Raw genomic sequence first — 25611 nt, 5'->3', positions numbered from 1 at the left:
CCTAATCCTAAACCTAACCCTAAACCTAACCCTTAACCTAACCCTAAACCTAACCCTTAACCTAACCCTAAACCTAACCCTTAACCTAAACCTAACCCTTAACCTAACCCTAAACCTAACCCTTAACCTAACCCTAAACCTAACCCTAACCCTAACCCTAACCCTTACCTTACGTTGAATCGGCTTGCTTTCAAAGCGCTATTTAAAGCGCCCTTCTTTCTCCGCGCTCGCTGTTGTCGCCCTGTTGATGACATCAGCGACGCAGTTTAATCGGGCGCGGCTTAGTCAAGCGCGGTTTTGTCGTGCCACGGTTTTTATTGACAAAAGCTGTAATGCTAGGAGTGCTTACTTATAAATTCAGTTGACCAAGAGATGATTAACGTTACGCTTGCTGAAGCATCTTACCCTGGGCTGGATTGTGTCTTGAAAATGTCCATATGAGGAAGGGATTTTGCAGGAAGGCGTCAACAATCAATCCCAATTTGCCCATTCTTTCATATTCACTGGGCATCAGTTAAGATTTTGGGAGAAGATGCTACATGTAGCAGATGAACAATCCTTGGATTTTTATTTATTTTTTTGGCATACTTGGATATATAGCATTTGCTTCATTCCCAGTCTTCCCAACATTCTCACCCAGACCTCTAAAATACTCTTTTCTACATGCCTTCATTTTAGTTTCATCCCAGACAATTCCATCACTTTTTTTTTAATGCCATTCACTCCGTTGGCAATGGTTTGTTTAACCTATTTCATCCATTTCCAAACCAATTCTTTTGTTTCCATCAAAATCCCTCTACATTGTTTTTAATTCTTTTAATTTAATCATTTTTTTAAACTTTCGTCTGTCTTCTTTAGCCTTTCCTTTCTATATTTCAAACAGCTTTCTCTCATCCACATTTGTTTACGGCAATCACGCTGTGAAATGTGCTTTTCCTCATCCACAGCATTTCTGTCGTCTGCATTTCTTCTATCCAATGATTCATTGAAAATAAATTATGCAAAGAGCCTCAGGATTCTGTCCATTTGCCCGATCTGTCAACAGGATAACACTCCAAAAATGAAACCAACCAATACCGAGCTAAGTATGAGACTAAGCAAGCACTCGATTTAGTTATTTAAACTTGGTTTTTTTCCAGGCGCATTTCCCTCCACAATCCATTCTTGATGCTGCCAAAAGTTCAATTAATTGTTCATCACAATCGGTTCATTTGTGGGGACTAAAGGATCTGCATCTATCTTCTAGGACAGGCTTCTATGAATTAAGCTGCCTGCTATGGCAGATGGAGACCCAACTCCAGGGCTGACATAGTTTTCCCTTCATCCTTCTGAAAGGGGCTTGAGTTCGTCAGTTTCAAAGCCTCCCGCCCCCTCCCCTTTGTGCTTCTCGACTGCAGATCAGAGCCGTGGCACGACAAAACCGCGCTTGTCAAAATAGCAGTGATAAAACCGTGTTGCTAAAGCCGTGACATCACCGCGTGTCATCACTGCCGCAACAACAGCGCGGCGACAGAAGGGCGCTTTAAAACAGCGCAGCGGCAGAAAGCCGATTTAAATTAAGGTAAGGGTTAGGATTAGGTTTAGGGGTTTGCTTTAGGGTTAGGTTTAGGGTTAGGTTTAGGGTGCTGAGTGCTTCGGAAGGCGTGGATTTGCCCTCCGCGATTATGTCATCGCGGTAGGGTCGTGTTTTTCCTTAGGGCTTCGAACGGCGCAGATTTGCCCTCCACACTTATGTCGGCGCGGATAAGGGCTTCGCGGTTTTGTGGTGGAACCGATCAGAGCACCTACAGTAGTGAAGCCATAGTTGTGAACCCTTCTGTCCTCAGCCAAAGGAGGAGTTCTGCAGCAGATCTTTCTAGCTCTGCCTGCAGAGGTGGCGCAGTGGTTAGAGTGCTGTACTGCAGCCACTTCAGCTGACTGTTATCTGCAGTTCGGCGGTTCAAATCTCACCGGCTCAGGGTTGACTCAGCCTTCCATCCTTCCGAGGTGGGTAAAATGAGGACCCAGACTGTGGGGGCGATATGCTGACTCTGTAAACCGCTTAGAGAGGGCTGAAAGCCCTATGAAGCGGTATATAAGTCTAACTGCTGTTGCTATTGCTATTGCTACAGTATTACGGCTCCCGGAGCCTCCAAAATGCCATAGGATTGCAGTCTGAACTAAAATGTGAATGTAAAAAGTTACAGCAGTTTAGGCAGGAACCGTTGGTCAGCAGAAAAGAGAAGCATGTAGTAACAGCAGAAATGCGAACAGGACACTGATTTGCTGAGTTTCAACACTGATATTTTATTATAAAAAATGTTAACTTTAAAGGGTTTTCTCATCCAAACCAAGTTTTCTATTACAATAATAAAGGCAAAAAGACATGTGCTTTTCCCCTTTGGGGTGTCTGCGCTTGGCAGAGTTAATGAAAACATAAGGTCCCGTTGTCTCAGGGTTTGGCAGTATATTCCATATAAAAAAAGTTATGCCCAAGATAAAAGGGTTGATTTTGGTATATGGACTGTTCTACAGTCCAATTTTATTTTTATTTCTTTAAAAAAAATCTTTTAAACCCACACATTTTACTCTTGATTTATAGAATTAAAAGCAAACACGTTTATATAAAAAAAAAGGTGCTGTGGTCCATTAAAAATCACTCCCTTGCGTCCTTAATAAGCAAAAATGACGTTGTAGGTAACCTGATGGCCATTATCCCAAGCGTAAAGGAGCCGGTCCTTGGGGTTGTAGTCTATCTGAGTGGTGTAGGAATACTCATTCTCAAAGAGCAGACGAGGGATGATCTGTGTATTGGTGTGCGTGTCGAATGCGTATGAAATGTTGGCATTTCTCTTGTTGTAGCTGTCAACGGCATAGAGGACCCCGCAGATGACAAAGGAGTTGCCGTAGAAGTTCTTGCGCAGACCCGTCTGCCAGGTGGTCTCCTTACGGGTGCTGAGATCCATGGCGTTGAGTTTGCTGAGGACAATCACCTCTTGGTTGAAGCTGTCATAATTACTGGCGGGATAAATGATCCATAGGCCGTTTTCATCCACGGCGAAATCTACATCTGAATGGCCACGCCACCGCCAAGGGGTCTCCTCCTCATAGGCTACGTCATGCAACATGGCCCAGGCAGCCACGTAGCGCTGCTTTAGGTCATACTTAATGAGGTTGCGCGTGAAGGCTCGGTTGTAGTAGAGAGAACCGTTAAAGACGGCATGGCCTGTTCCCATCCAACTGTAGGGCAACTTGTACGAGTTACTCCATCGGCCTAGGAAAACAGATGGTGTCATAATTTAAAGAGCACACTTGATCCTAATCCTACTTGCACATATGTTTCCTGTGAAGATTCCAACAGAGACATCCTACCCACTGCTTAGTGGCAGCTGTTCAGGGTTTCAGGCAGATGTCAAAGATTAAATCTGGAGATTTACTCATGTATTATTGATCTCCTAATCTGGAACGTGCTAACTAGATATGAAATTTATTCCCCCCACATTTTCTTCGGCAGATTCAAGTTTCAGTATTTCTTTTTTTCAATGTTCTGTATATCTGCAGTGTATCTGCTATTTGTATGCTTTCAGTTTTTAAAAATCTGTTAACAGTAAGCATATCTGCCTTGTGGCAAACATGGTATTTTAAATATATAGCCATGGATAGCTTGTGGATAGTTTATATGACTCTTGCCAAAAATAAAGACCTCATATGCAAGTAAATCTAAAGTACTTAAAATGAAAGATAAAGCACCACAAATTTTGCATTCAAAATGTAACAGATTTCAAACAGTTTCTCCCTTAATAGAAAATCCATTTAGCTCCCCTATGAGGTTAAGAGGTTAAGAGGGAGAAACTGGATTGCTGAAGAAGTGCTACATTTGGCACCAGGGATGTGCAGTCACTAGAGGCAGGGGAGGCGTGGCCTCACCAGTCATGAGGAAAAGGAAAGAATTTTAAAGAATTTTTTAAAAATAATTAAAGCCAAGGTAGTTGCTACCAGATTCTAAGTCACAGTGACTTGGAACAGTGCTTAGTGTTAACCATAGAAGGAGGCCAGAGAACTAGGGGCCTCTTTTGCATAAGGAATTTTTCGCCTTTTAAGAGTTAACCAAGGGTTAAAAAGCGAAGAATTCCTTATGCAAAGGAGGCACGTGTTCTCTCGCCTCCTGTAGAGGGCATTTTTAGAGGCTTTTTAGAGTTCTCTGGGAGCAACTAGCTCAGTCTGACTCAGAGCTGTGGCCTTTCATGAGGGCAGAGTTGAAATCCTCTCTGAAACAGCTGGAAAAGGTGCATGTGTGGGGAGGGGGGAGGAATTCAAAAGGTTTGATTGCATGCAGAACCCACGTTGCCTTTTCAAACACACACACACACACACACACAAACACACACACACAGAGCTGGATAAAAGTATATAAGCCCAGCTTCACTGAAAAGGCAACGTGATTCACCTGCAATCAAAGGCTCCGATCGGAAGGCAGCAGGGGAAGGTGGGGGTTATGGCAGAGGAGCTGCTTTCAAGCCTTTGGAAAATATATCCAATCCAACTTCTGTGTTTGTTTGAGATTGAGTGAGTGAGAGAGGGATCCAAGTTCTCTGTGTGCCTGTGTCTGTTTGAGAGAGGGGGGAGGGAGGGAGAGAGGGAGGAAGGAGGGGGAGGGAGAAGAAAAAGAATGGGAAAACTTATTTTGCAAGGGAGAAAAATGCTGTCGCTTTAAATCGGAACTGAGCATGCCTGGCTGTGGAATTCTGGGAGTTGAAGTCCACAAGTCTAAAAAGCTGCCTCACCAGCCATAAAACTCACCGCACGTCACTGTTTGGCACATACCTGCTACACCACCCTAGGCTTAATTCTCTACAAGTAGTTCTTGGTTAACGATGGTAATTGGGACAGGGATTTCTTTTGCTAAGCACTGGGGTCGTAAGGCACAATGTAACATGACCACATCGCTCAGCAACGGCAATCCTGGCAGTCCCCATTGCCATCATTAACTGAATCCCACCAATTGTTAGGCAAGGACCCACCCTGAGCCAAGCCATTCTGTGGTTTGGTCCCTCCTACTCCAGAGCCTGGGTAAAATAAGGGACTGTGTCCTCTGGAATTCTCCCCACCTTTCTATCTCACTCCTCCCCATCTTAGCCCTAGCCTGCCTACCCAATGCTGCTGGTTCCACCACAAAACCGCAGTAGACAAAAGCGCGCTCGACGAAAGCGCGTACGTGACATCATCACAGCGTGACGAAAACATCACGCTGTGATCGATAAATGTAAAATTAAAGTGAAAACCTTACCCTAACCCCCCAAAACCTAACCCTAACCCTTAACCTAACCCTAAACCTAACCCTAACCCTAACGCTAAACCTAACGCTAACCCTTAACCTAACGCTAAACGTAACCCTAACGCTCTAAACCTAACCCTAACCCTAACACTTAACCTAACCCTAACCCTAAACCTAACCCTTACCTTTATGTGAATCGGCTTGCTTTAATTTTATTTTTATTTCAATTTTTAATTTTTTACGGCGCGCTGTGATGACGTCACGTACGCGCTTTCATCGAGCGCGCTTTTGTGGACCGCGGTTTTGACGGGTCACGAATGCTGCTAGCTGCCTCAGTCCTGTTCATGCACCAGCCAGGCCACCATCTGTGCATCAGCTAGGGTCTTACTCTCTGTCTCTGTTTCTCTCTCTCTTTTTGCAAAAGAGGGCCAGCCCATGAAAAAAAGCTCCAGCTGTGGTAGCACAATTGAAACCACCAACTGAGGAGGCCCTATCTGGTGTACAAAGTAAGAATTACCTACAACGTATTTTTTTATTTCACAGATCTCTAAAGACTTTTGATGCCAAGCTTACGTTTAACTGCCCTTTCTCTAAATGCTTGTGCTTGGAAGAATTCAATTTTCCATCTAAACTTTTCATGAGATGCATCAAATCTCTCCTGACCTCCCAAGAATTCTTCTTTTCTCTCAGTTATCTTCTCTAGCAATTCACCCTATATAGTACAGAGCAGGGGTGGGTTTCAACCGGTTCGCGGCGGTCCCTGCGAACCGGTTGGTCGCTGAACCCGGAAGTAAGTAACTTCCGGGAACGGCGAAGGGTGCGCCCGCCCGCCCGCGGTCCTTACCCGGTTTCGACGAGTTCTGCGCTTCCACGCATGCGCAGGACGCATACAGCGCTTGCACGATCGTCCAGGAGCAGCTGGAGCGTCGCGCAGATGCTAGTACCATGCGTGCACCGCGTCCGTGCACAAGGACGCCGCCGGCCCCGTTCCAACCGAACCGGTTGGAACGGGGCGAGAAACCCACCCCTGGTACAGAGCTAACAAAATACCTTGTCTGAAGCTGTCCAGATTCCGGAATTCCACCAAGGTATTGCCATAATAGTAGTTGGTGACATAGATTCGCTCATCTTTGGCAACTGGATCTTTCATCCAAGCACCTTCATTCCGCCCATAGGTATTCTGAATTACTGGCCCAGTAATGGTGGACAAAGTGTCCTTGCATTGACCTGAAACAACAAAGAATGTTTAGCACTTCCTATGTATATCTAAAGGCTTTAAGGTGCTGTAGTTGCTCTCCCTCTTTCTTCACACACACACACACACACACACACACACACACACACACACGAGAGGGAGGGGGGAAAGATAGAGAGAGAATGTAGAAACTGCTCAACTGTAAACAACTCTAGGTGTCCGGCACTTTAAAGGCAACTGTAACAAAGATAAAAGATCATATATGCCAGTGGTGGGTTTCAAAAAAATTTCGAACCTACTCTGTGGGTGTGGCCTCCTTTGTGGGAGTGGCTTGCCAGGCATGTGTTTTCTCTCTCTCTCTCTCTCTCCCTCTCCCTCCCTCTCTCTCTCTCTCTCTCTCTCCTTCCTTTTGTCTCTCTGTCCCTTTTTCCTTTTTTCCTTTCATCTCTCACTTTTTCTTTCTTTTTTCTTTTTTCTTTTTTCTTTTTTCTTTCTTTCTTTCTTTCTTTCTTTCTCTTTCTCTCTCTCTCTCTCTCTCTCTCTCTCTCTCTCTCTCTCTCTCTGTGTGTGTGTGTGTGTGTGTGTCAGTGGTGGATTTCAAAAAATTTTGGAACCTCTTCTGTAGGTGTGGCCTGCTTTCCGGGTCTACTGGTGGAACCTTTTCTAACCGGTTCAGTAGATTTGACGAACCGGTTCTACCAAACTGGTGTGAACTGGTAGGAACCCACCTCTGATATATGCCCAGAAGTAAACCATTCAAATTGCCCAAGCAATCCTGTAGGGGCTTAATAACTGCTTTACTCCAAGATGTCTGAAGCTATCCTTTCCAGAAGTAAGTGCTGCTTCTTAAGACCCACATATGACATTATTTAATTTCCCGAAGTGTTTCCTCGAATAACCAGGCTATGCCATATGGAACTCAATAGGTGGTAACCAGAACTTTGAATTGCATCCAGAAGCAACTGGGTGTCACATGAGTACACCACAGCATGCCCATTACTGTCTGTACGGCTACTAGTGTAGTTTCTGAGTGGTCTTAATGGCAGGCCCACATAGGATACATTGTAATACTCCATTCATGAGAGGACTAGGATCTGTGTGACCTTCTGAACAGCCTCCCAATCCAGAAATGGGTATAAGTAATGCACTAGTTTGCTCTTTGCAGAGGCCCTCTAGGCCACAGCCGCCATCTGCTCCTTGAGCAGAACCTATAAGTTCAAGACATCAGACTTGGTCAAGGAAATGCTACCCACCCAATTTAAAAGATGGAAAGTCCGCAAGACTAGAGGCCCAAATGTACACAGCTACTCAGTCCAGTCAGGATTGAGCCTGAGACTGTCCTCATATAGATCTGAAAGGCCTCTAGATACTGGGACACACATAGTTTGGAGTTTGGAGTTTATTCAATTTGTAGGCCGCCCTATTCCCTGAAGGGACTCAGGGCGGCTGAACAAAAGCCAAGGGAGGGGAAATTACAAAAAGTAAGACAAAAACAATCAGGCAATACGAACAATTTAAAAGCACAACAGACACAACAAATTCGAGTACGGGGGGGGGGGACTCAACCCCAGGCTTGCTGGGACAGCCAGGTCTTCACGGCCGTCCGGAAGGCCCGAAGGGTGGAGAGGGTCCGAATCTCCATGGGGAGCTCGTTCCAAAGGGCTGGAGCAGCCACAGAGAAGGCCCTCCTCCGAGTAGTCGCCAGCTGACATTGGCCAGCAGATGGAATACAGAGGAGGCCTAATCTGTGGGATCGAATGGGTCTGTGGGAGGTAATCGGCAGAAGGCAGTAGACAGTATCACTTGGATCTCCCAGGGTCAAGATATATAATTGGATGTCATCCGTATACTGATGACCCTGGGAATCAACAGATGATCTCACTTAGTGGTGTCATGAAGATGTTTATTTATTTATTGAACTTTTATGGATTACTACCATGCACAAAAAGCCTAGGCATAACAAAATCAATTTAAAAAATCAATAAAACAACTGCATCAACCTTACAAAGGAGCACACCATACTTTCCACTATGGAGCCATCCCATCCCATCAACCCTAAACATGCTGGAACAATCAAAGAAAAATGAGGGGAACCACTGCAATATGGCATCTCTCTACTCTCATTCCTCACAGGCAGTTGAGAAAGATACTCATGGTATCCAAAGCACTGAGGACCAAGGAGCACAAGGAAGAACATTATCACTCCCACTCCAGCTCTGCCAAAGATAATAAAAAAAGCATGATGTTGCTTGAAACCTGACTGAAATGGGTCAGATAATCTGATTCTCCCAGGATGCTCTGGGGCTGTTGCCCGATTACATCAGCAACTTTTCCAAAAGAGGGAAGATTTGAGATTGAGACAAAATTGTCCAGGACTATTGGTTTAACCAATAACTGATTGGGGAGGAGCACACAACTATCTCTTTCACGGCTAAAGGAATCACTCTGTCTCTCAGAGAAACAAATCACCGTATGGACCAGAGGTGGGTTCCTACCAGTTCGCACCTATTCGGTAGAACCGGTTCATCAAATCTACTGAACCGGTTAGAAGAGGTTCCACCAGTGGACCGGGAAAGCAGGCCACACCTACAGAAGAGGTTCCAAAACTTTTTGAAACCCACCACTGGTCCTTGGATATGATTATTCTACACTATCATGCTCCTATTTATAAAACTCAGTGTCTCTAAGAAAGGTAAGGATGACTACTGCGTTTGTGGTGCAATCAGAACATTGCGTGTGTTGAAGTTGTTTTAACGCAAACCAAAGATGCCTTTTAAAAAACAAGTTTACATCATATTCTTATGCATGCCAGTGCTGTGTGTGAGGTAATTTAAGGTGGTTCTGACAAGTGTCGTCGGCATCTTCATATCCGGTCACATGGGTGGCAAGCCACTCCCATCCGGTCACATGGGTGGCAAGCCACTCCCACAAAGGAGGCCACACCCACAGAGTAGGTTTCGAACAATTTTTGAAACCCACCACTGGTATGAACCATATGGACCCAATTTCAGAGGGTCATCCCACCCTCCCCCAGGCAGCCTTAACGATCTAAGGGGGAGCCTGGATGACAGGTAACTATGTTCAGAGTTTGAAAGACCCTACTCCTAACACAGGCTCCAATTCAATCAACACAAGACTATGCTCTGAGCATCTCAGCCAGACTTGCCCAAATGATAGCCACCTCTGAGTGGATTTGAGAAACTGTACCTGCCAGAGAGTTTAAATATACATTACAGTGCTGTACAAAATTTCCAGTATTTGGTCCTTCCCCAGCAAGGAATTAGTCGCCTTAAACAGAACCATCAGTCAATGGATTCAATGCAATGGCAAAAAAAGGAAGCCATTTCATTTCTTTCTACCATTCCGTAATCTGCCCCAAACTGAATGTCGCTTGGTGATCAAGTGGAATCCCCAAGAATTAACCATCTCAGTATCTCTTGCCATGAAATCAAGTAGATTAGGCAAGGATGGTTCTGGGGAGCAGGGAGTGCAGTACATCAGCAGCAATTCCAATCTTATAACCTGATTTCAACCAAGGATGTAATGTCCAGTTATCTGCAGCAGAGACTCTAGCAGCTAAGTACTAGCATCCTGCCCTCCAACCAGCTCTAGGATGATAGCAATCCTGAGAAAACTGGGTGCCCACATTTCAGGAGATATGGTGGGCAGAGACAGCCTACCATCTTTTCTTTGCAGTCCCAACCTATAACTATTTCTCCCCATAAATAAGCATGCCAAAGGTATGGGAATTGATTAATAATACATTTTTGTGGCAAGTGCTTAACAGAGGTGGGTTCCTACCAGTTCGCACCAGTTCAGTAGAACCGGTTCGTCAAATCTACCGAACCGGTTAGAAGAGGTTCCACCAGTGGACCCGAAAAGCAGGCCACACCTACAGAAGAGGTTCCAAAAAATTTTGACACCCACCACACACACACACACACACAGACAGACAGACAGACAGACAGACAGACAGACTCACACAGAGAGAGAAAGAGAAAGAAAGGAATAAAGAAATAAAGAAAAAAGAAAAAAAGAAAGAAAAAGTGAGAGAGGGATGAAAGAAAAAAAGGAAAAAGGGACAGAGAGACAAAAGGAAGGAAAGAGAGAGAGAGAGAGAGAGAGAGAGAGAGAGAATACATGGCCGACAAGCCACTCCCACCAAGTCACATGGCCGGCAAGCCACTCCCACAAAGGAGGCCACACCCACAGTAGGTTCGAAAATATTTTGAAACCCACCACTGATGCTTAAGCAAGAATATATTAATAAACAGAACAATTATGGCACAAAAGATAGTCAAGGACAATGTCTAGACCAGTGTTTCTCAACCTTGGCAACTTGAAGATGTCCGGACTTCAACTTCCAGAATTCCCCAGCCAGCTGGAATTCTGGGAGTTGAAGTCCAGACATCTTCAATTTGCCAAGGTTGAGAAACACTCGTCTAGACTCTAAATCTTGTAAAGTAGAGGCATCACAAGTTACTATTACCAAATTCTAGGAGTGACTAATAGAAGAACATATTGAGCAACAGAGGTCTTGAACCAGACATTTTGCCTTTTTGATAATTTATATGTTAATTTTGGTTCTGACCAATTAAAAGAATTGGCTTTCCTGATATAATATGTGGTTTCGCCACACAGTAAGGAAAAATTTAAAAATAAATAGGGCCACCCAATTCTCAAAATAAGGAGAACTATAGCATGATGCACAGATAAATCTCTAGCCCTGCTTGCTGGAAACCTGGGGCAGTCAGACGGGCACACTGATTTGATGAATAGAAATAAAAAGCCGGAAAAAACAACAACAGATAGTTTCACATTACATCAACCTCTGCCCAATTCATTCATCCATCCCCCTAGAAAACAAATTTTATCTTGCAAAGATAAAATAAAAACAAAAATCTAGTATAAGTCTGCATTTCATAGACTGGAATAGAAACACCGAAAAAAAATGTGATTTAAGACCAGCAGAGACTCAAACATAATAGAAGGGAACTATTTAGATTTCATGGAAACACTACTGTATGAAGGAGAAAAGCCTTTGACCTTTAACACTTGTGTTCTTGTATTGTGAACAGGGCCCTCTTCAACCCTGTCCCTGGGACACTTCAGATTCTTCCTCTGATCCATCAGGCTCTGTCCCAATACTGTCTCTACCGGTTCCACCACAAAACTGCGTTCGACTAAACCGCGCTCGACGAAACCGCGTAGCTGACGTCATCAACAGCGCGACAACAGCGTGGAGACAGAAGCACGCTGTAAACGCTAAACCTAAAATTAACCCCTAAACCTAAACCTAACCCCCCTAAACCTAATCCTAAACCTAATCCTAAACCTAACCCTAAACCTAACCCTAAACCTAACCCTTAACCTAACCCTAAACCTAATCCTAACCCTTAACCTAACCCTAAATCTAACCCTAACGCTTAACCTAAACCTAAACCTAAACCTAACCCTTAACCTAACCCTAAACCTAACCCTAAACCTAACCCTTACCTTAAGTTGAATCGGCTTGCTTTCAAAGCGCTATTTAAAGCGCCCTTCTTTCTCCGCGCTCGCTGTTGTCGCCCTGTTGATGACGTCAGCGATGCGGTTTAATCGGGCGCGGCTTAGTCGAGCGCGGTTTTGTCGTGCCACGGTCTCTACCCACCATGCTTTTTAACTTAAGAATTCCTCTGCAGTCCTTGACACCATCCATTCATGATTAGAGAATTTAACACCGTTTCACTTATAATGTATTTCGCCCCCTTCTATTGATTTGGCCCAAAAGCAAGAGCTTTCTTTATCCCATTCTAATGGTATCCAAGCCACTAGTAACGAAATAAGATGAATGGGAAGGAAAAAGAAAACAAACTCACCAATGCTGTTTCTGATATCTTCTTCCTCATCGAGGCTGTATTCCGGTGTGACAGTAAGGCTAGGATTCACAGAGGCTGGAGAAGCCACAGTTTTGATCATAGTAGGCTCAGGCGTCATCTCTTTGTGGAAATCTGTTGTGCTCGTGCTAATTATGGGTAGCCCCATAGTAGCTGTGTCCTGTTCTGCTGTAGTTGTGATTGTGGGGGCCTGAGTGGCCATCTGAGACAGTGTTTTCAAGGTCTGTGCGGTCTTTTTATACCCTGCCCCAGTTACTGGAAACTCAGCTGTTGCTGTGGTCTCCGGGACTTGAGTAGTAGAGACAACTGATGAGGTAGTGAGTGGGGTGGACTCTAGAGGAAGCACCCTGCCTGTGGAAGATAGTGGTGATTCTGTTATTGTGCTAATGCTCTCAGACATTTCCTTTCCACTGGGCGCGGTGCTTGTAACGCCCTTCAGGAGTTGAACATCATCATGTAAAAGCAGATTTTCCATCGATGGTGGTTTCCTTGAAGGAACATTTGACAGGTAGTTGTGTTGCAAAAGCTGGTCCTCGATCAGCAAATCTATAGTATCGCCACTGAAAGACTCTTCTTCGGCTAAAACACAGATTTTTTAAGTATTACATTTTTATCAATTCTAGAGTTTTAGAGTTTTTAGAGTTTTATTGAACACTTATAGGCCGCCCTTTTCCCTGAGGGGACTCAGGGCGGCTTACAATAATGAGGGAGGGGAGTGCAAGACAAGACATAAAAAAAAATGTGAGTAAAAAATAATTAACAATAAAAGCACAACATTCACTCAGCATTCGGGCGGGGAGAGAGTAAAGTCCTATCCCCAGGCCTGACAGGATAGCCAGATCTTGAGGGCCGTGCGGAAGGCCTGGACAGTGGTGAGGGTGCGGATCTCCACGGGGAGATTGTTCCATAGCGTCGGAGCTGCAACTGAGAAGGCTCTCCTCCGCGTAGTCGCCAGTCGGCACTGACTGGCGGATGGAATTCGGAGGAGGCCTACCCTGTGCGATCTGATGGGACGCAGGGAGGTAATTGGCAGAAGGCGGTCTCTCAAATAGCCAGATCCACTACCATGGAGCGCTTTGTGGATGGTAAGTAGGACCTTGAAGTGCACCCGGAGATCAACAGGTAGCCAGCGCAGCTCACGGAGGATCGGTGTTATGTGGGCGAACCGCGGTGCGCCCACGATCACTCGCGCGGCCGCATTCTGGACTAGCTGAAGTCGCTGGATGCTCTTCAAGGGCAGCCCCTTTCTACAGTTATAATTGATAATAAAATATGAAATATAAAATATTTTTAAAACTCTACGTGTGTTGTCAAAAATCATTTTTTGGTCTGGGAAAATAATATGACGTTAAAGACTTTTACTAGTAAATTCTCCCATTGCAACAATGAGCCCATTCTACAAATGGGTTGGCTACACAGGAGATTGAGTTCTGAAACTCCTCCACGTATTTTTTTCCAATATATTTTTATTATTTTTACATTTAAAACAATGCAGTACCGCGAAATCGGAGTGACTATACATTCACATTATATACAGCTAGTCACAGCTATTAACAATTAGCCTACTAAATACATTATCAATCCTTCTGTCCAATCACAGCATATACAGTTTGTTCCGGTCTTGTCACCTTTATTACAATAATCCACCTCAAGACTGGATTATTGTAATGCGCTCTACATGGGGCTGCCCTTGAAGAGTGTTCGAAGACTTCAGTTAGTCCAGAATGCAGCCGCGCGAGCGATTGTGGGTGCACCCAGGTACACCCACGTCACACCTATCCTCCGCGAGCTGCACTGGCTACCCATTAGTCTCCGAATCCGCTTCAAGGTGCTGGTTGCTACCTATAAAGCCCTACATGGCATCGGACCTGGGTACCTGAGAGACCGCCTCCTGCCGATTACCTCCCTCAGACCGATAAGATCTCACAGGTTAGGTCTCCTCCGGATTCCATCTGCCAACCAATGTCGGCTGGCGACTCCCCGGGGGAGAGCCTTCTCTGTTGCAGCTCCAGCCCTCTGGAATGACCTCCACGTGGAGATCCGGACCCTTACTACCCTCCCCAGCCTTCCGCAAAGCCACCAAGTCCTGGCTGCTCCAGCAGGCTGGGGGGCTTGTGAAACATCCAGCCCCACGGAAATTGTGAATGTTGCGGTTTTAGTTTTTAAAGTGTTTTCTTTGTCCAGTTTTCCCCTTCCCTTGTCTATTGTGAGCCGCCCGGAGTCCTTTGGGAGTGGGCAGCATACAAGACAAATAAATACAAATACAAATACACCTTGCCTTATACCAGTCTTAAAATCTATTCCAGACTTCAAAATATTCTGATTCCCCTTTATTTTTAAGTTCAAGAATGAGCCTATCTGCTTCCGCACAGGCCAACACTTTTCTGATTATATCTAGCTCTGATGGTGTATTTTCTTTCTTCCAATATTGTGCATAAGTTATGCGTGCCGCAGTTAGTGCATGAATAATTAAATAAAGGGTATCTTTCTTATACCCCTCTGGTATTATATTTAGGAGAAAAATTTCCGGTTTAAACAAGATTTGGTCTCCCACCATTTGTTCTAACCATGATTACTCCTCCACATATTTTTGCGACATCTGAAGGTAAACTTTCCCAAATATCTCAATACACAAAATATTCCTATAAAGAGAAGATATTTCCTGTAATTAGGGCACAAGCAGCAGATAATTAGAATTTAATTTTGTGCTCCAAAATAAATTGGCAGCTAGTGTCTTGGTTTCAGTAGGAGTTGTCTTTAAGTCTTGCCAGGCACCAGCCTGGTTGTTACATTAAGCAATAATTAAGCTTCTGGACTAGATACATAGGTTGTCAACACAGAGTACATTGAAGTATTCAACTCTAGATGTGTATTGCTATTTTAAATTAATTTTTCCTCAAGATAGAGTGCAATTGGCCAAAACCAAAAAAAGTTCTCCCAATAGCAATAGCAATAGCAATTAGACTTATATACCGCTTCATAGGGCTTTCAGCCCTCTCTAAGCGCTTTACAGAGTCAGCATATTGCCCCCAACAACAATCCGGGTCCTCATTTTACCCATCTCGGAAGGATGGAAGGCTGAGTCAACCCTGAGCCGGTGAGATTTGAACAGCCGAACTGCAGAACTGCAGTCAGCTGAAGTAGCCTGCAGTGCTGCATTTAACCACTGCGCCACCTCGGCTCTTCAATCTAGAAACCAGGGAGAGATCCAGATCCAGACATAACCCAGATTTTGAATCTGCTCATTTTGGGAGAATAGATCTCCATCCAGAAAGAGAAGATCTGTTTATTGCCTGGAATTGAAACACTTTATAATGAGATGACCATTTTAACTGAATTTGGTTTGATTTATTACTCCTAATTTACCAGCTACAGTTAGACAATTCAGAGTCAGGACTCAGGAACTTTTAATACCTGGAAATATTACAGAGAAATAGATCTCTATCTCTGTCCCCAAATCCATTCACAACTCAAAAGGGCAAGATACCCTGTCACCATAGTTAAACTGAAGATTTAACTTCACTTAAATTCTCCCTGATGGATAGGAATGGACGTATTGCAAAATCAAAACTTTCCAGGTCTCCAAGCAAAAATCATCCATCAGGTTAATCTGCAACTCACTCTGAAACCAATTCCAAACGGAAAGAGATCTTTGTTTTCTCCAGGACTTCTGGAGAAGCCACCAACATCACGATCTCCTTTTTCAAACTTGAAAGGTTAAAAACTGGTCTGTCATTCGAAACATCCAATACAAATTTCATATGACAGGTGTTGTAATTGTCACCTTTATACGAAGAGGCATTTTACCGGCTCCCTCGGAAAGTGTTTCTCATACTAATTAAATCAAGACTGGAGGAAGGAACATATGTGAGCTAGTAAAAGCAAATGTCATCTTTCGGATCAGTTGCTTGGCAGAGAAGAGGAAGTAAAGAAGCAGGATCCAGCTTTCCTTCTTCAACAGCTGATTGGCAGCCTTCCAGCTTCGTTTAGTAGGCAAACACATGTCCACTAAACACAGCTGGGGAATTATTGCATAGATAATTGATTGCAAAATCTCCTTCAGGATATATTTAAAAACCTGCAACTGAGTTGGGTCATGTATGACCATGTGCTTAATTCTCTGGATTCTGAATTGCATTTAAAATACAGAGACACAAGTAGATAAAGTCAAAATAGGATCTGGGGTGATATGTGGACCGCCACATAATCCAACTCCCAGTTATGAAGCAGAAACACTTGCTTGCTCCAAGCTGTATGTGGTCTAGTCCACAGAGTGACAGTGACAGAGAGCAGATGCTCTGAAAAAAATGATGTTGCAGAGTACAAAGCACCATATGTTCAACAGCAAATGATTCATATCAGGGAGGAAGACAAACACTCATGCACATTGACCAAATGGAAAGGTTAATCTCTAAATCCCAGGCTCTAAATTGCCTCATGTGACGGAGGTCCTAGCCGTGTAATTCATATCATATCATATCATCTATACTGCATCCACAATTGAATAAGTCTGTTGTGGCCTGCCAGCAGAGCCGGATTTTCCTATAGGCTAACTAGGCTTCAGCCTAAGGCCTCAAGATCAAGAGGGGCCTACATTCAAATTGTTAGCAAAATTAAAATTACACTATTCTAAAAACAGTGAACACTAAAACGCTGAACCGAAAATAAGGAGAAATTCTACGCATATGACTAATAAACAAACATAAAAATGTATTGGTTAAGATCGTTCCAGTGCCGCGGCAGTTGGGGAGCCCACCCACGTTCCCAGCACTGGCGGTTGGGCGAGAGGCGCGGCTGCTCCCAGCTCCCAGTAGCCACCCCGTCGACACGGAGCCCACCAGGGGCCAGGCAGGTGAGGGCGAGGGAGACGAGCCGGGCAGCTGAGCGCAGCAGGGGAGGCGGCTGGCCTCACTGCCTTTGCCGCAGAGCAGAGCCGCCCTCCCACTTAAAAATGGGAGGTGAAAGGGCCTCATAAGTGGAATAGCCTAGGGCCTCTTTTCATCTAAATCCGGCACTGCCTGCCAGTCGCTAGCGGGGCTGGAGACATACTCAGACAGTGAGGATGTTGGGGAGGAACGTGGGCCAGTTCTGGAGTCTGGGGAAGGCTCTAATGGGTGCTCTGTGTTGGAGGCAGTGATGGGGCCAGGGCCTTCCGACATTTATCAGCTGCACTTGGAGTCAGAGATAAGTGGGGAAGAAGAACAGCTGGAGCCTATGCACAGAGCTGTCAGGAGAAGGGAACAACTCAGAAGAAAAGGCATAAGTGGACCAGTGGCGGTTTTCCATTTTTTTTTACTATTGGTTCGCTCGCTCGCTTGCACAACATGTCTGCACATGCCAGTGGTGGGTTTCAAAAATTGTTGGAACCTACTCTGTGGGTGTGGCCTCCTTTGTGGGAGTGGCTTGCCACCCAAGTGACTGGATGGGAGTGGCTTGCTGCCCATGTGACCAGATGGGAGTGGCTTGCCGCCCATGTGACCGGATATGAAATTATGAATTAGTACTTAGGTCGGTCCAAGTAGCTATTCAGAAGTTAGTGGTTAGAAGCAATCGTAAAGAGAGATATGGAATTAAAACCAGAAATATTTTGTTGGCTATTTGAAAGGGATTATAATATATATTTAATTTTACACATGTTAGCAGCTGCTGGAATTGTGTTTGCACAACAGTGGAAAAACAGAGATATGTAAATGAATAAATATTACAATGTGCAGGAATAAATAAATTGACAATTAAAATCAAGGAGGCTTTGAATACTTTTTCACGTGGGATTGGTTTTAGCAATTGCCAACTATCGGAAACAGAAATTAGAAATCCAAAAATATGAAAGAAAACACCAATTATGTAAGGAAAGATCCCTAAAATGTATAAGGAAATATTACTAGATCATTATTAATGCGTAGATAACTGCGGGACATTACACACCCACCAGTGGTGGTTTCAAAAAATTTTGGAACCTCTTCTGTAGGTATGGCCTGCTTTCTGGGTCCACTGGTGGAACCTCTTCTAACCGGTTCGGTAGATTTGACGAACCGGTTCTACTGAATAGGTGTGAACTGGCAGGAACCCACCTCTGGCACATGCGCAGAAGCAACCGGGCAGGTGGGCAGAGCGATCCAGGCCGAACCGGGAGCAACCTTCCTCTGAAGTGGATGCTGAATGGCCCCTCCCATAGGGAATAAATAGGAGCAAATGGGGAGTGGTGTTTGCAGGAGACAATTCGTTTGCTTATTATTGTGAAGACTTGCTTATCTGAGTCCGTGCCTCACAGAATCTCCTTGCCAGGCAATGGTGGGATTCAGCAAGTTTGCACCACTTCGGGAGAACCGGTTGTTAACTTTCTGAGCAGTTTGGTGAACTGGTTGTTAGAAGAAATCATTAGGGCAGAGAATCGGTTGTTAAATTATTTGAATCCCACCGCTGTTGCCAGTTATTTCATTTTATAGTGTTGCGACTGGAAGCTCTCGGCCTGGCAACTATCCAAGGACTGATAAGGTCTGTTTTTGCAATTAAATCTTGAAAGCCTTATTGCTGGGACTTTTCTGAATGCGAATGCCAGGAATTCACATTAACCTAATAAAAAGGGGTTTTTGGGGGGGGGGACAAGGTGCCTGTTTCGTGATTTTGTTAAGCCTGGGTCACAACCAAGTCTGAGATCACAAGCTAGGAAGTGAAGGCAGTGGTTGATTTCAAAAGCCCACATTGAGATTCATTTATATCTGTTGATTTGTTTAGTAAAACTGTTTCTAAGAAAATAATTTTTGAGCCACATGGTATTTTCAAGTCCATTCCTTGGCTCATTACACACAAACCTTTCTTATCAGTCTTGAACACTTTTGTCCTATCAAAAAAAGTTTTAACTATTATCTTTTTTTAAAAAAATGTACCAGTGATATCAAGTTAAAATAGTTTAAGAATTAGGAAAAACTGTCTAACGGAACTTTATTAAAGTACAGTTTCCAAAATTATAACAATTATGATTTTTTTAAAAAAAGAAACCATTAACTCACGTTCTTCAAGGTCATTTTCTATTTCAGCATCTTTGGCCTTATAGTAAGTGATTCCTCGGACAACGTTCTGCTGGGTGGGAGGCCTGCTCCTCACGTGAAGTTTTCTTGGTGAAACTGCTTTTGGATTCATTGCCCCTGTGGCAGGGAGGGCATAATGCAATGACTCAGCAGAGCTTAGATGCCGCGAAGCCGTTTCATCGTGTACGAAAACATCTTCATATTTTTCCTTTAAGAAACCGAAATTGTTAAACTACAACTTTCTTAAACCTAGCTCAGGGGACACATCCATCAATTGGAAAACCTCCAAAAGCTCTTCCCATCCATTATCCTCTTTCGGTGGCAACCAGGGGTGGGTTTCAACCGGTTCGCGGCGGTCCCTGCGAACCGGTTGGTCGGCGAACCCGGAAGTAATGCCCAACAGGCTGTCTTCATGTCCCTTCCAAAGAGAAGTTAGATGGCTTTTAGACAATGTGGGTTGCCACCAGGGGTGGGTTTCTCGCCGGCCCGCGACGGGCCCACCTGCCGGCCCGCGCTCCTTACCCGGTTTTGATGAGTTCTGCGCTTCCACGCATGCGCAGGACGCATACAGCGCATGCGCAATCCTTCAGGAGCAGCTGGAGCATCGCACAGACGGTAGTACACATGCGTGCGCTGCACGCGTGCACAAGGACGCCGCCGGCCCCGTTCCAACCGAACCGGTTGGAACGGGGCGAGAAACCCACCCCTGGTGGCAACCCACATTGTCTAAAAGCCATCAGGAATAGGTTTGATCTAACTTCTCTTTGGAAGGGACATGAAGACAGCCTGTTGGGCATTTCCAATAAGCAAATTTTCTAATGGTTTGACATACTGGGATTTCTGAAGCAACTTACGACCACATTAAAAAGGATGCTTTTAGATATCTATCAATACCAATTAGTCCTAGAAATATAGTAAGGCAAATGGTATTACACCAAAGTAAAAAGTCTACTATTATTCACCAGCTGCAGTTTCTCAGAACTCTTTAGCAACACCGTGTTGTAGTAATTCAGTCGAACTATTCCCGAGGCTAGATTCTCCTATACTATCCTCTGTATGCATTTAATGAGAAAAGTATTTCAATCACATTTTAGATCACTGTGTATCATATATGTCGGGGAAATCAGAGCTGTACCAACGGATTAATGTGAATGATTTCTCTTTTTGTGTGTTCATTGTCTTTCAACATACTTTTCCTCGACTGGTCAAAATGTTCAAAAATACAAGTTGACTATATTGTCCAATCTCCATAGTAAACGGAATATTAGAGGGGATATTATTTAGATCAGTGGCAACTTTAACACCTGTGGACTTCAACTCCCAGAGTTCCTCAGCCAGCAAAGCTGATTTAGATGGTCTAGAAATTCATTGTGTTCTTTCTCAACCTAACTCTAAATCACAAAGATATCATCCACCTACAGAAACCCAAAGGGTGGGTTCAAAAGCACATAATCCAGTTACCCGTTGCTCAAATTTCTCCTTTTTTAAAAATTGCCTGTAATTGGACTAAATGGGCTCCTCACAGAACTGTAGATTTTAAAATGAGGGAAATGGAATTCTGACTTTATTTGTAAGGGATATTTCTAATGTTCAGAGAGGGTGGGATAGAAATCTGTGCCTTACCTCTGGGAGTGTGTAAGCTGCTGCAGCATCCCTCTGCAATGAACTCTGGCTGTCAGCATGGTTGTTGGAAGAATTAATTGTGCTATCAATATCCACCTCCTGAAAACTTTCTTCTGCATTCTGTCTCTTCTGTTTATTGTCTTTGGTGAGGTTTCTGGATGTTTTCTGGAATATATTTCAAAATGAGAAAGTAAACATCATTTGTACCTGGAATACATTCAATACTTTATAATTTCGTGTTGGGCAGAGAGGCAATGTAATATTAAGATCCTCTTGTTTCTGGGTTTTCTTTCTGCCTTCAATGGTTAGTTGCCTGGAATTTCCAGAAACAGGGGGAAAGAACCCAGTCCTGTCAATAGCCAGAAAAAGGAGGGATGTAATCACTTTCTCTTTAGTGTTTCAAAAATACACAAAGGTGTTAAATTTAGGGAAGCCGGTGAATATCACTGAAATGAAGCAGGACCAATTCAGTTCCACTCTACAACTGAAGGTAAGAGCCGAGGTGGCGCAGTGGTTAAATGCAGCACTTCAGGCTACTTCAGCTGACTGCAGTTCGGCTGTTCAAATCTCACCGGCTCAGGGTTGACTCAGCCTTCCATCCTTCCGAGGTGGGTAAAATGAGGACCCGGATTGTTGTTGGGGGCAATATGCTGACTCTGTAAACCGCTTAGAGAGGGCTGAAAGCCCTATGAAGCGGTATATAAATCTAACTGCTATTGCTACAACACCTGCTAGTATATTATCTTCCTTCTGCTCAAATTGTAACAGCAGCAGTTCAATACAATATACGCTTACATCTGCCCCAGTCTGGCAGTAAATGGCACATAATCATCTATTATTTCCAAGAGGGCTCAAGCTCTATTTCTAAAAGGACACCAGATGTATCAACGGTTCCTTTAATTGTTAATTGTTCCTATGGGTCAAACAATGCAACGCCAGAATGTGGCATAGCATTCCTGACAACTGAAGCATCCCTGCATGCTGTTGCTTCCTAAATTCAGCATGCAATAACTGCCTAAAACCTTTCAACACATGTTCTCACTATGTCTTGGGGACTAGGAAGCCAAGCTAATTAACTACTGGCGCATCTTCTGCTACAAAGGAAACACAGCACAAACAACTTTGCAGCACTTCCCCTGGAGCTGCAGTGTAGGTGGTAATTTCCTATTGGCAGGATCTCCCACATTGATTAACCCCTTCTGGGATTTCCCATGGCCCATCTCTAGTGACCAACTGGAGTTCTTAAATTTGGACAGGCTGGGGGGGGGGGGGTGATTGTCATTTTTGCCCCCTCCTGGCAACATGGGATGGTGGAATTCAGCCATGGGTTCATTTACCCAACATTTTTAAAAAAAGTCCTATTAAGTTTGCTACTAAAAGGCGTAAACCCAATGACTATGTAGAATTACCCGGTTCCACCACAAAATCGCGGAGGACAAAATCGTGCTCGACGAAAGCGCGCATTTGACGTCATCACAGCGCGACGAAAACATCGCGCTGTGATAGAAAAATGTAAAAATAAAGCTAAAACCTTACCCTAACCCCCCCAAACCTAACCCTAAACCTAACCCTAAACCTAACCCTTAACCTAACCCTAAATCTAACCCTAAACCTAACCGTTAACGTAACGCTAAACCTAACGCTAACCCTTAACCTAACGCTAAACCTAACGCTAACGCTCTAAACCTAACCCTAACCCTAACCCTAACCCTTACCTTTATGTGAATCGGCTTGCTTTAATTTTAATTTTATTTCAATTATTTCGTCGCGCTGTGATGACGTCACATGCGCACTTTCGTCGAGTGCGCTTTTGTCCTCCGCGCTTTTGACGGGTCACGGAATTACCCGAAGGCTCAAACACACCCCATTATATTGTATATAACTAAACGTCTATCCCTCCTACAACATACTTAACTGCAAAAACTTGATTGTGGCCTTAAAACAGTCAAGGACCCTTGTGGCATTTTAACGAAAAAGAGCAATACTTTATCATGAAAGACAGTGTGTGTGTTTTCTATTTGGTCCCGTGGAGATGAATATTATATAATCCAGTGTTTCCCAACGTTGGCAACTTGAAGATGTCCGGACTTCAACTCCCAGAATTCCCCAGCCAGCATTCGCTGGCTGGGGAATTCTGGGAGTTGAAGTCCGGACATCTTCAAGTTGCCAACGTTGGGAAACACTGATATAATCGATGGGATGAAATGGCTTCTCTGAAAGGCTGCAGTTCCAATTCTAATGGAAGGCGGCAGCACAATTACTTTTAGATGGGGGGGAAATGTACTTGTAGAGCCAAGGTGGCGCAGTGGTTAAATGCAGCACTGCAGGCTACTGCTAGATCAGCAGTTCAGCGGTTCAAATCTCACCGGCTCAGGGTTGACTCAGCCTTCCATCCTTCCGAGGTGGGTAAAATGAGGACCCAGATTGTTGGGGGCAATATGCTGACTCTCTGTAAACCGCTTAGAGAGGGCTGAAAGCCCTATGAAGCGGTATATAAGTCGACTGCTATTGCTATTGCTATTACATCAGCCATCCTAATGTCAAAATTAACTCTTAAGAGAACGGTGGAGGGGAGGGGACACCTAAGAAAACCAGCAATTCTCTCCTTGAAATCTGGCCTGTTCTTTAAACTCCAAGCTCTTCAGGGAACACTAGTATATATCTTCAATCCCAGCTACAGTAAGATAAGAATACTGTACTGGTCTACTATATTGTAACAACTAAACTATGAAACAATCTATCTTATGTTGTGACTGTGATTATTATTTTTTAAATAAACATGTTGACATACAAGCCACTTTTCTTTTAAAGAAGAAAACGGTGGCCAAAGAGACTCACCTTAAATTCTGCTCCCAACCCAGACAGGACTCCAAAAACTGCTTTCTATTGGAAATCATCCTGCCTCTGGCTCCTTTTAGCCCAAAAAGTGCAATTTGAAGTAAGCACCACTTTCAGGAACAAAAATTTCACCCTTGCAATAATATTTAAACTATGTAAAATTTACATTTAGTTCACTATTAACAGTTTATAGAATCATAGGGCTGGAAGGGATCTTGGAGGTCCTCTAGACCAACCCCCTGACTGAGGCAGGATATCTTATTGTATTTTGGACAAATAGCTGTTCAAACATTTCTGAAGGCTTCCTGTGATGGACCATCCACTACTCAAAGGCTGGATTATTGCAACGCGCTCTACATGGGGCTACCCTTGAAAAGCGTTCGGAGACTGCAGTTAGTTCAGAATGCGGCCGCGTGAGCGATATTGGGTGTGCCGAGGTACACCCATGTTACACCTGTCCTCTGTGAGCCGCACTGGCTACCAATTGGTCTCCGGACTCAATTCAAGGTGTTGGTTATCACCTTTAAAGCCCTACATGGCTTAGGGCCAGGGTACCTTCGAGACCGCCTGCTGCCACTTCCCTCCCAGCGGCCAGTAAGATCCCACAGTTTGGGCCTCCTTCGGACGCCGTCAGCCAAACAGTGTCAGCTGGCGGGCCCTCGGAGGAGAGCCTTCTCTGTGGCTGCTCCGACCCTCTGGGACCAGCTACCCCCGGAGATCCGGACCATACCCACTCTCATGGCCTTCAGGAAAGCTGTAAAAACTTGGCTGTTCCGGCAGGCCTGGGGCTGTTGACCTCACTGTTGAGGTCCAGCCCTGATTAGAATGAATGTATGAGGGTGTTGCTGTTTTTAAACTGTTTTCTTTTATTGTTATGTGTTTTTTTCTTATATTTTTATTGTAAGCCGCCTGGAGTCCTTCGGGATTGGGCGGCATATAAATATATTTAATAAATAAATAAATAAATACTCTGGGTATGATGCTGCAATTCAGTATATTGTTCCTATGCTAAAGCTCAGGTTACAATTCAATTTTATTAGGCTATGAGCTTACAAAAGCTGCCCATAAGTTGGAACTGAGTTTTACAGAGTCAGACTGTGGGTCTAGCTAATTCATCTCCTATTCTTGCCACCATATCAAAGTTTAAATGAAAAATCAACAATTATCAGTGGACACGAAAATTGGCAAAATACGTTTAAGCAGTGAAAGGAAGCATAATAGTTCCAAGACTGGACTTAAGCAGGATGCTGAACTCAAAAGCCATCCACATGGGGACCAGATAAACAGTTAGGGAGAGAATATCACAGTCAGCTATTCTTCGGGCTTTATTCAACACAGAGATTGGCTAAAAGCCATGTGCTTCCCTAGAAGATCATAATAACTAGGCAGGCTCATATGGAAGCCAGCAATTTTCCATAGTGGCTTTGGGCTTTAAGGGGCATAAATAACACTTTGAATTAAACTGAGAACTGGAATGTATGTCAGTGTAGTTATTTTAATAATGGAGTAACATGATCCTCAAAGACATTTCCAGTTAACAATCTGGATGCTACATTCTGCACCAATTGTAAATTTCCAGATATTTTTCAAAGCAAATTGTGCACAGTGCACATTGCAGTAACCTAACCCAGGTGGACATTAAGATATGAGTCACTGTCATCAGATCAGACATCTCTGGAAAAACACACGCATCTAAATTGGGCACAGGTATTTCCAACCGTAGCCAGTATCTCTTAATACCTCAGCATTGCCAATCTGGTGCCTTCTAGATAAATGAACCATTCCCTCTGACTGTGG

The 25611-nt window shown here is 44.1% G+C and overlaps 1 protein-coding gene across 1 annotated transcript in view; it reads right to left on the bottom strand.

Moving 5' to 3' along the window:
* Nucleotides 1-2190: 2190 nt before the first annotated feature.
* Nucleotides 2191-25611, bottom strand: part of OLFML2B (olfactomedin like 2B) — a 45337-nt gene continuing 21916 nt past the window's right edge. The window contains exons 4-8 of the mRNA XM_087726709.1: nucleotides 20977-21141; nucleotides 19336-19561; nucleotides 12308-12904; nucleotides 6305-6481; nucleotides 2191-3253 (exon numbers count right to left, since the gene is read on the bottom strand). Of these exons, the coding sequence (XP_087582835.1) occupies nucleotides 2652-3253; nucleotides 6305-6481; nucleotides 12308-12904; nucleotides 19336-19561; nucleotides 20977-21141 (1767 nt within the window). The 3' untranslated portion in view covers nucleotides 2191-2651. The remainder of the gene's footprint in view (nucleotides 3254-6304; nucleotides 6482-12307; nucleotides 12905-19335; nucleotides 19562-20976; nucleotides 21142-25611) is intronic.

The sequence above is a fragment of the Thamnophis sirtalis genome, unplaced genomic scaffold (assembly GCF_051295495.1).
Source record: "Thamnophis sirtalis isolate CommonGarterSnake01/CBP01778 unplaced genomic scaffold, rThaSir2_p1.2 scaffold_12, whole genome shotgun sequence".
Classification (NCBI taxonomy): Eukaryota; Metazoa; Chordata; class Lepidosauria; order Squamata; family Natricidae; genus Thamnophis; species Thamnophis sirtalis.
This window is presented reverse-complemented; position numbering and strand designations above follow the sequence as displayed.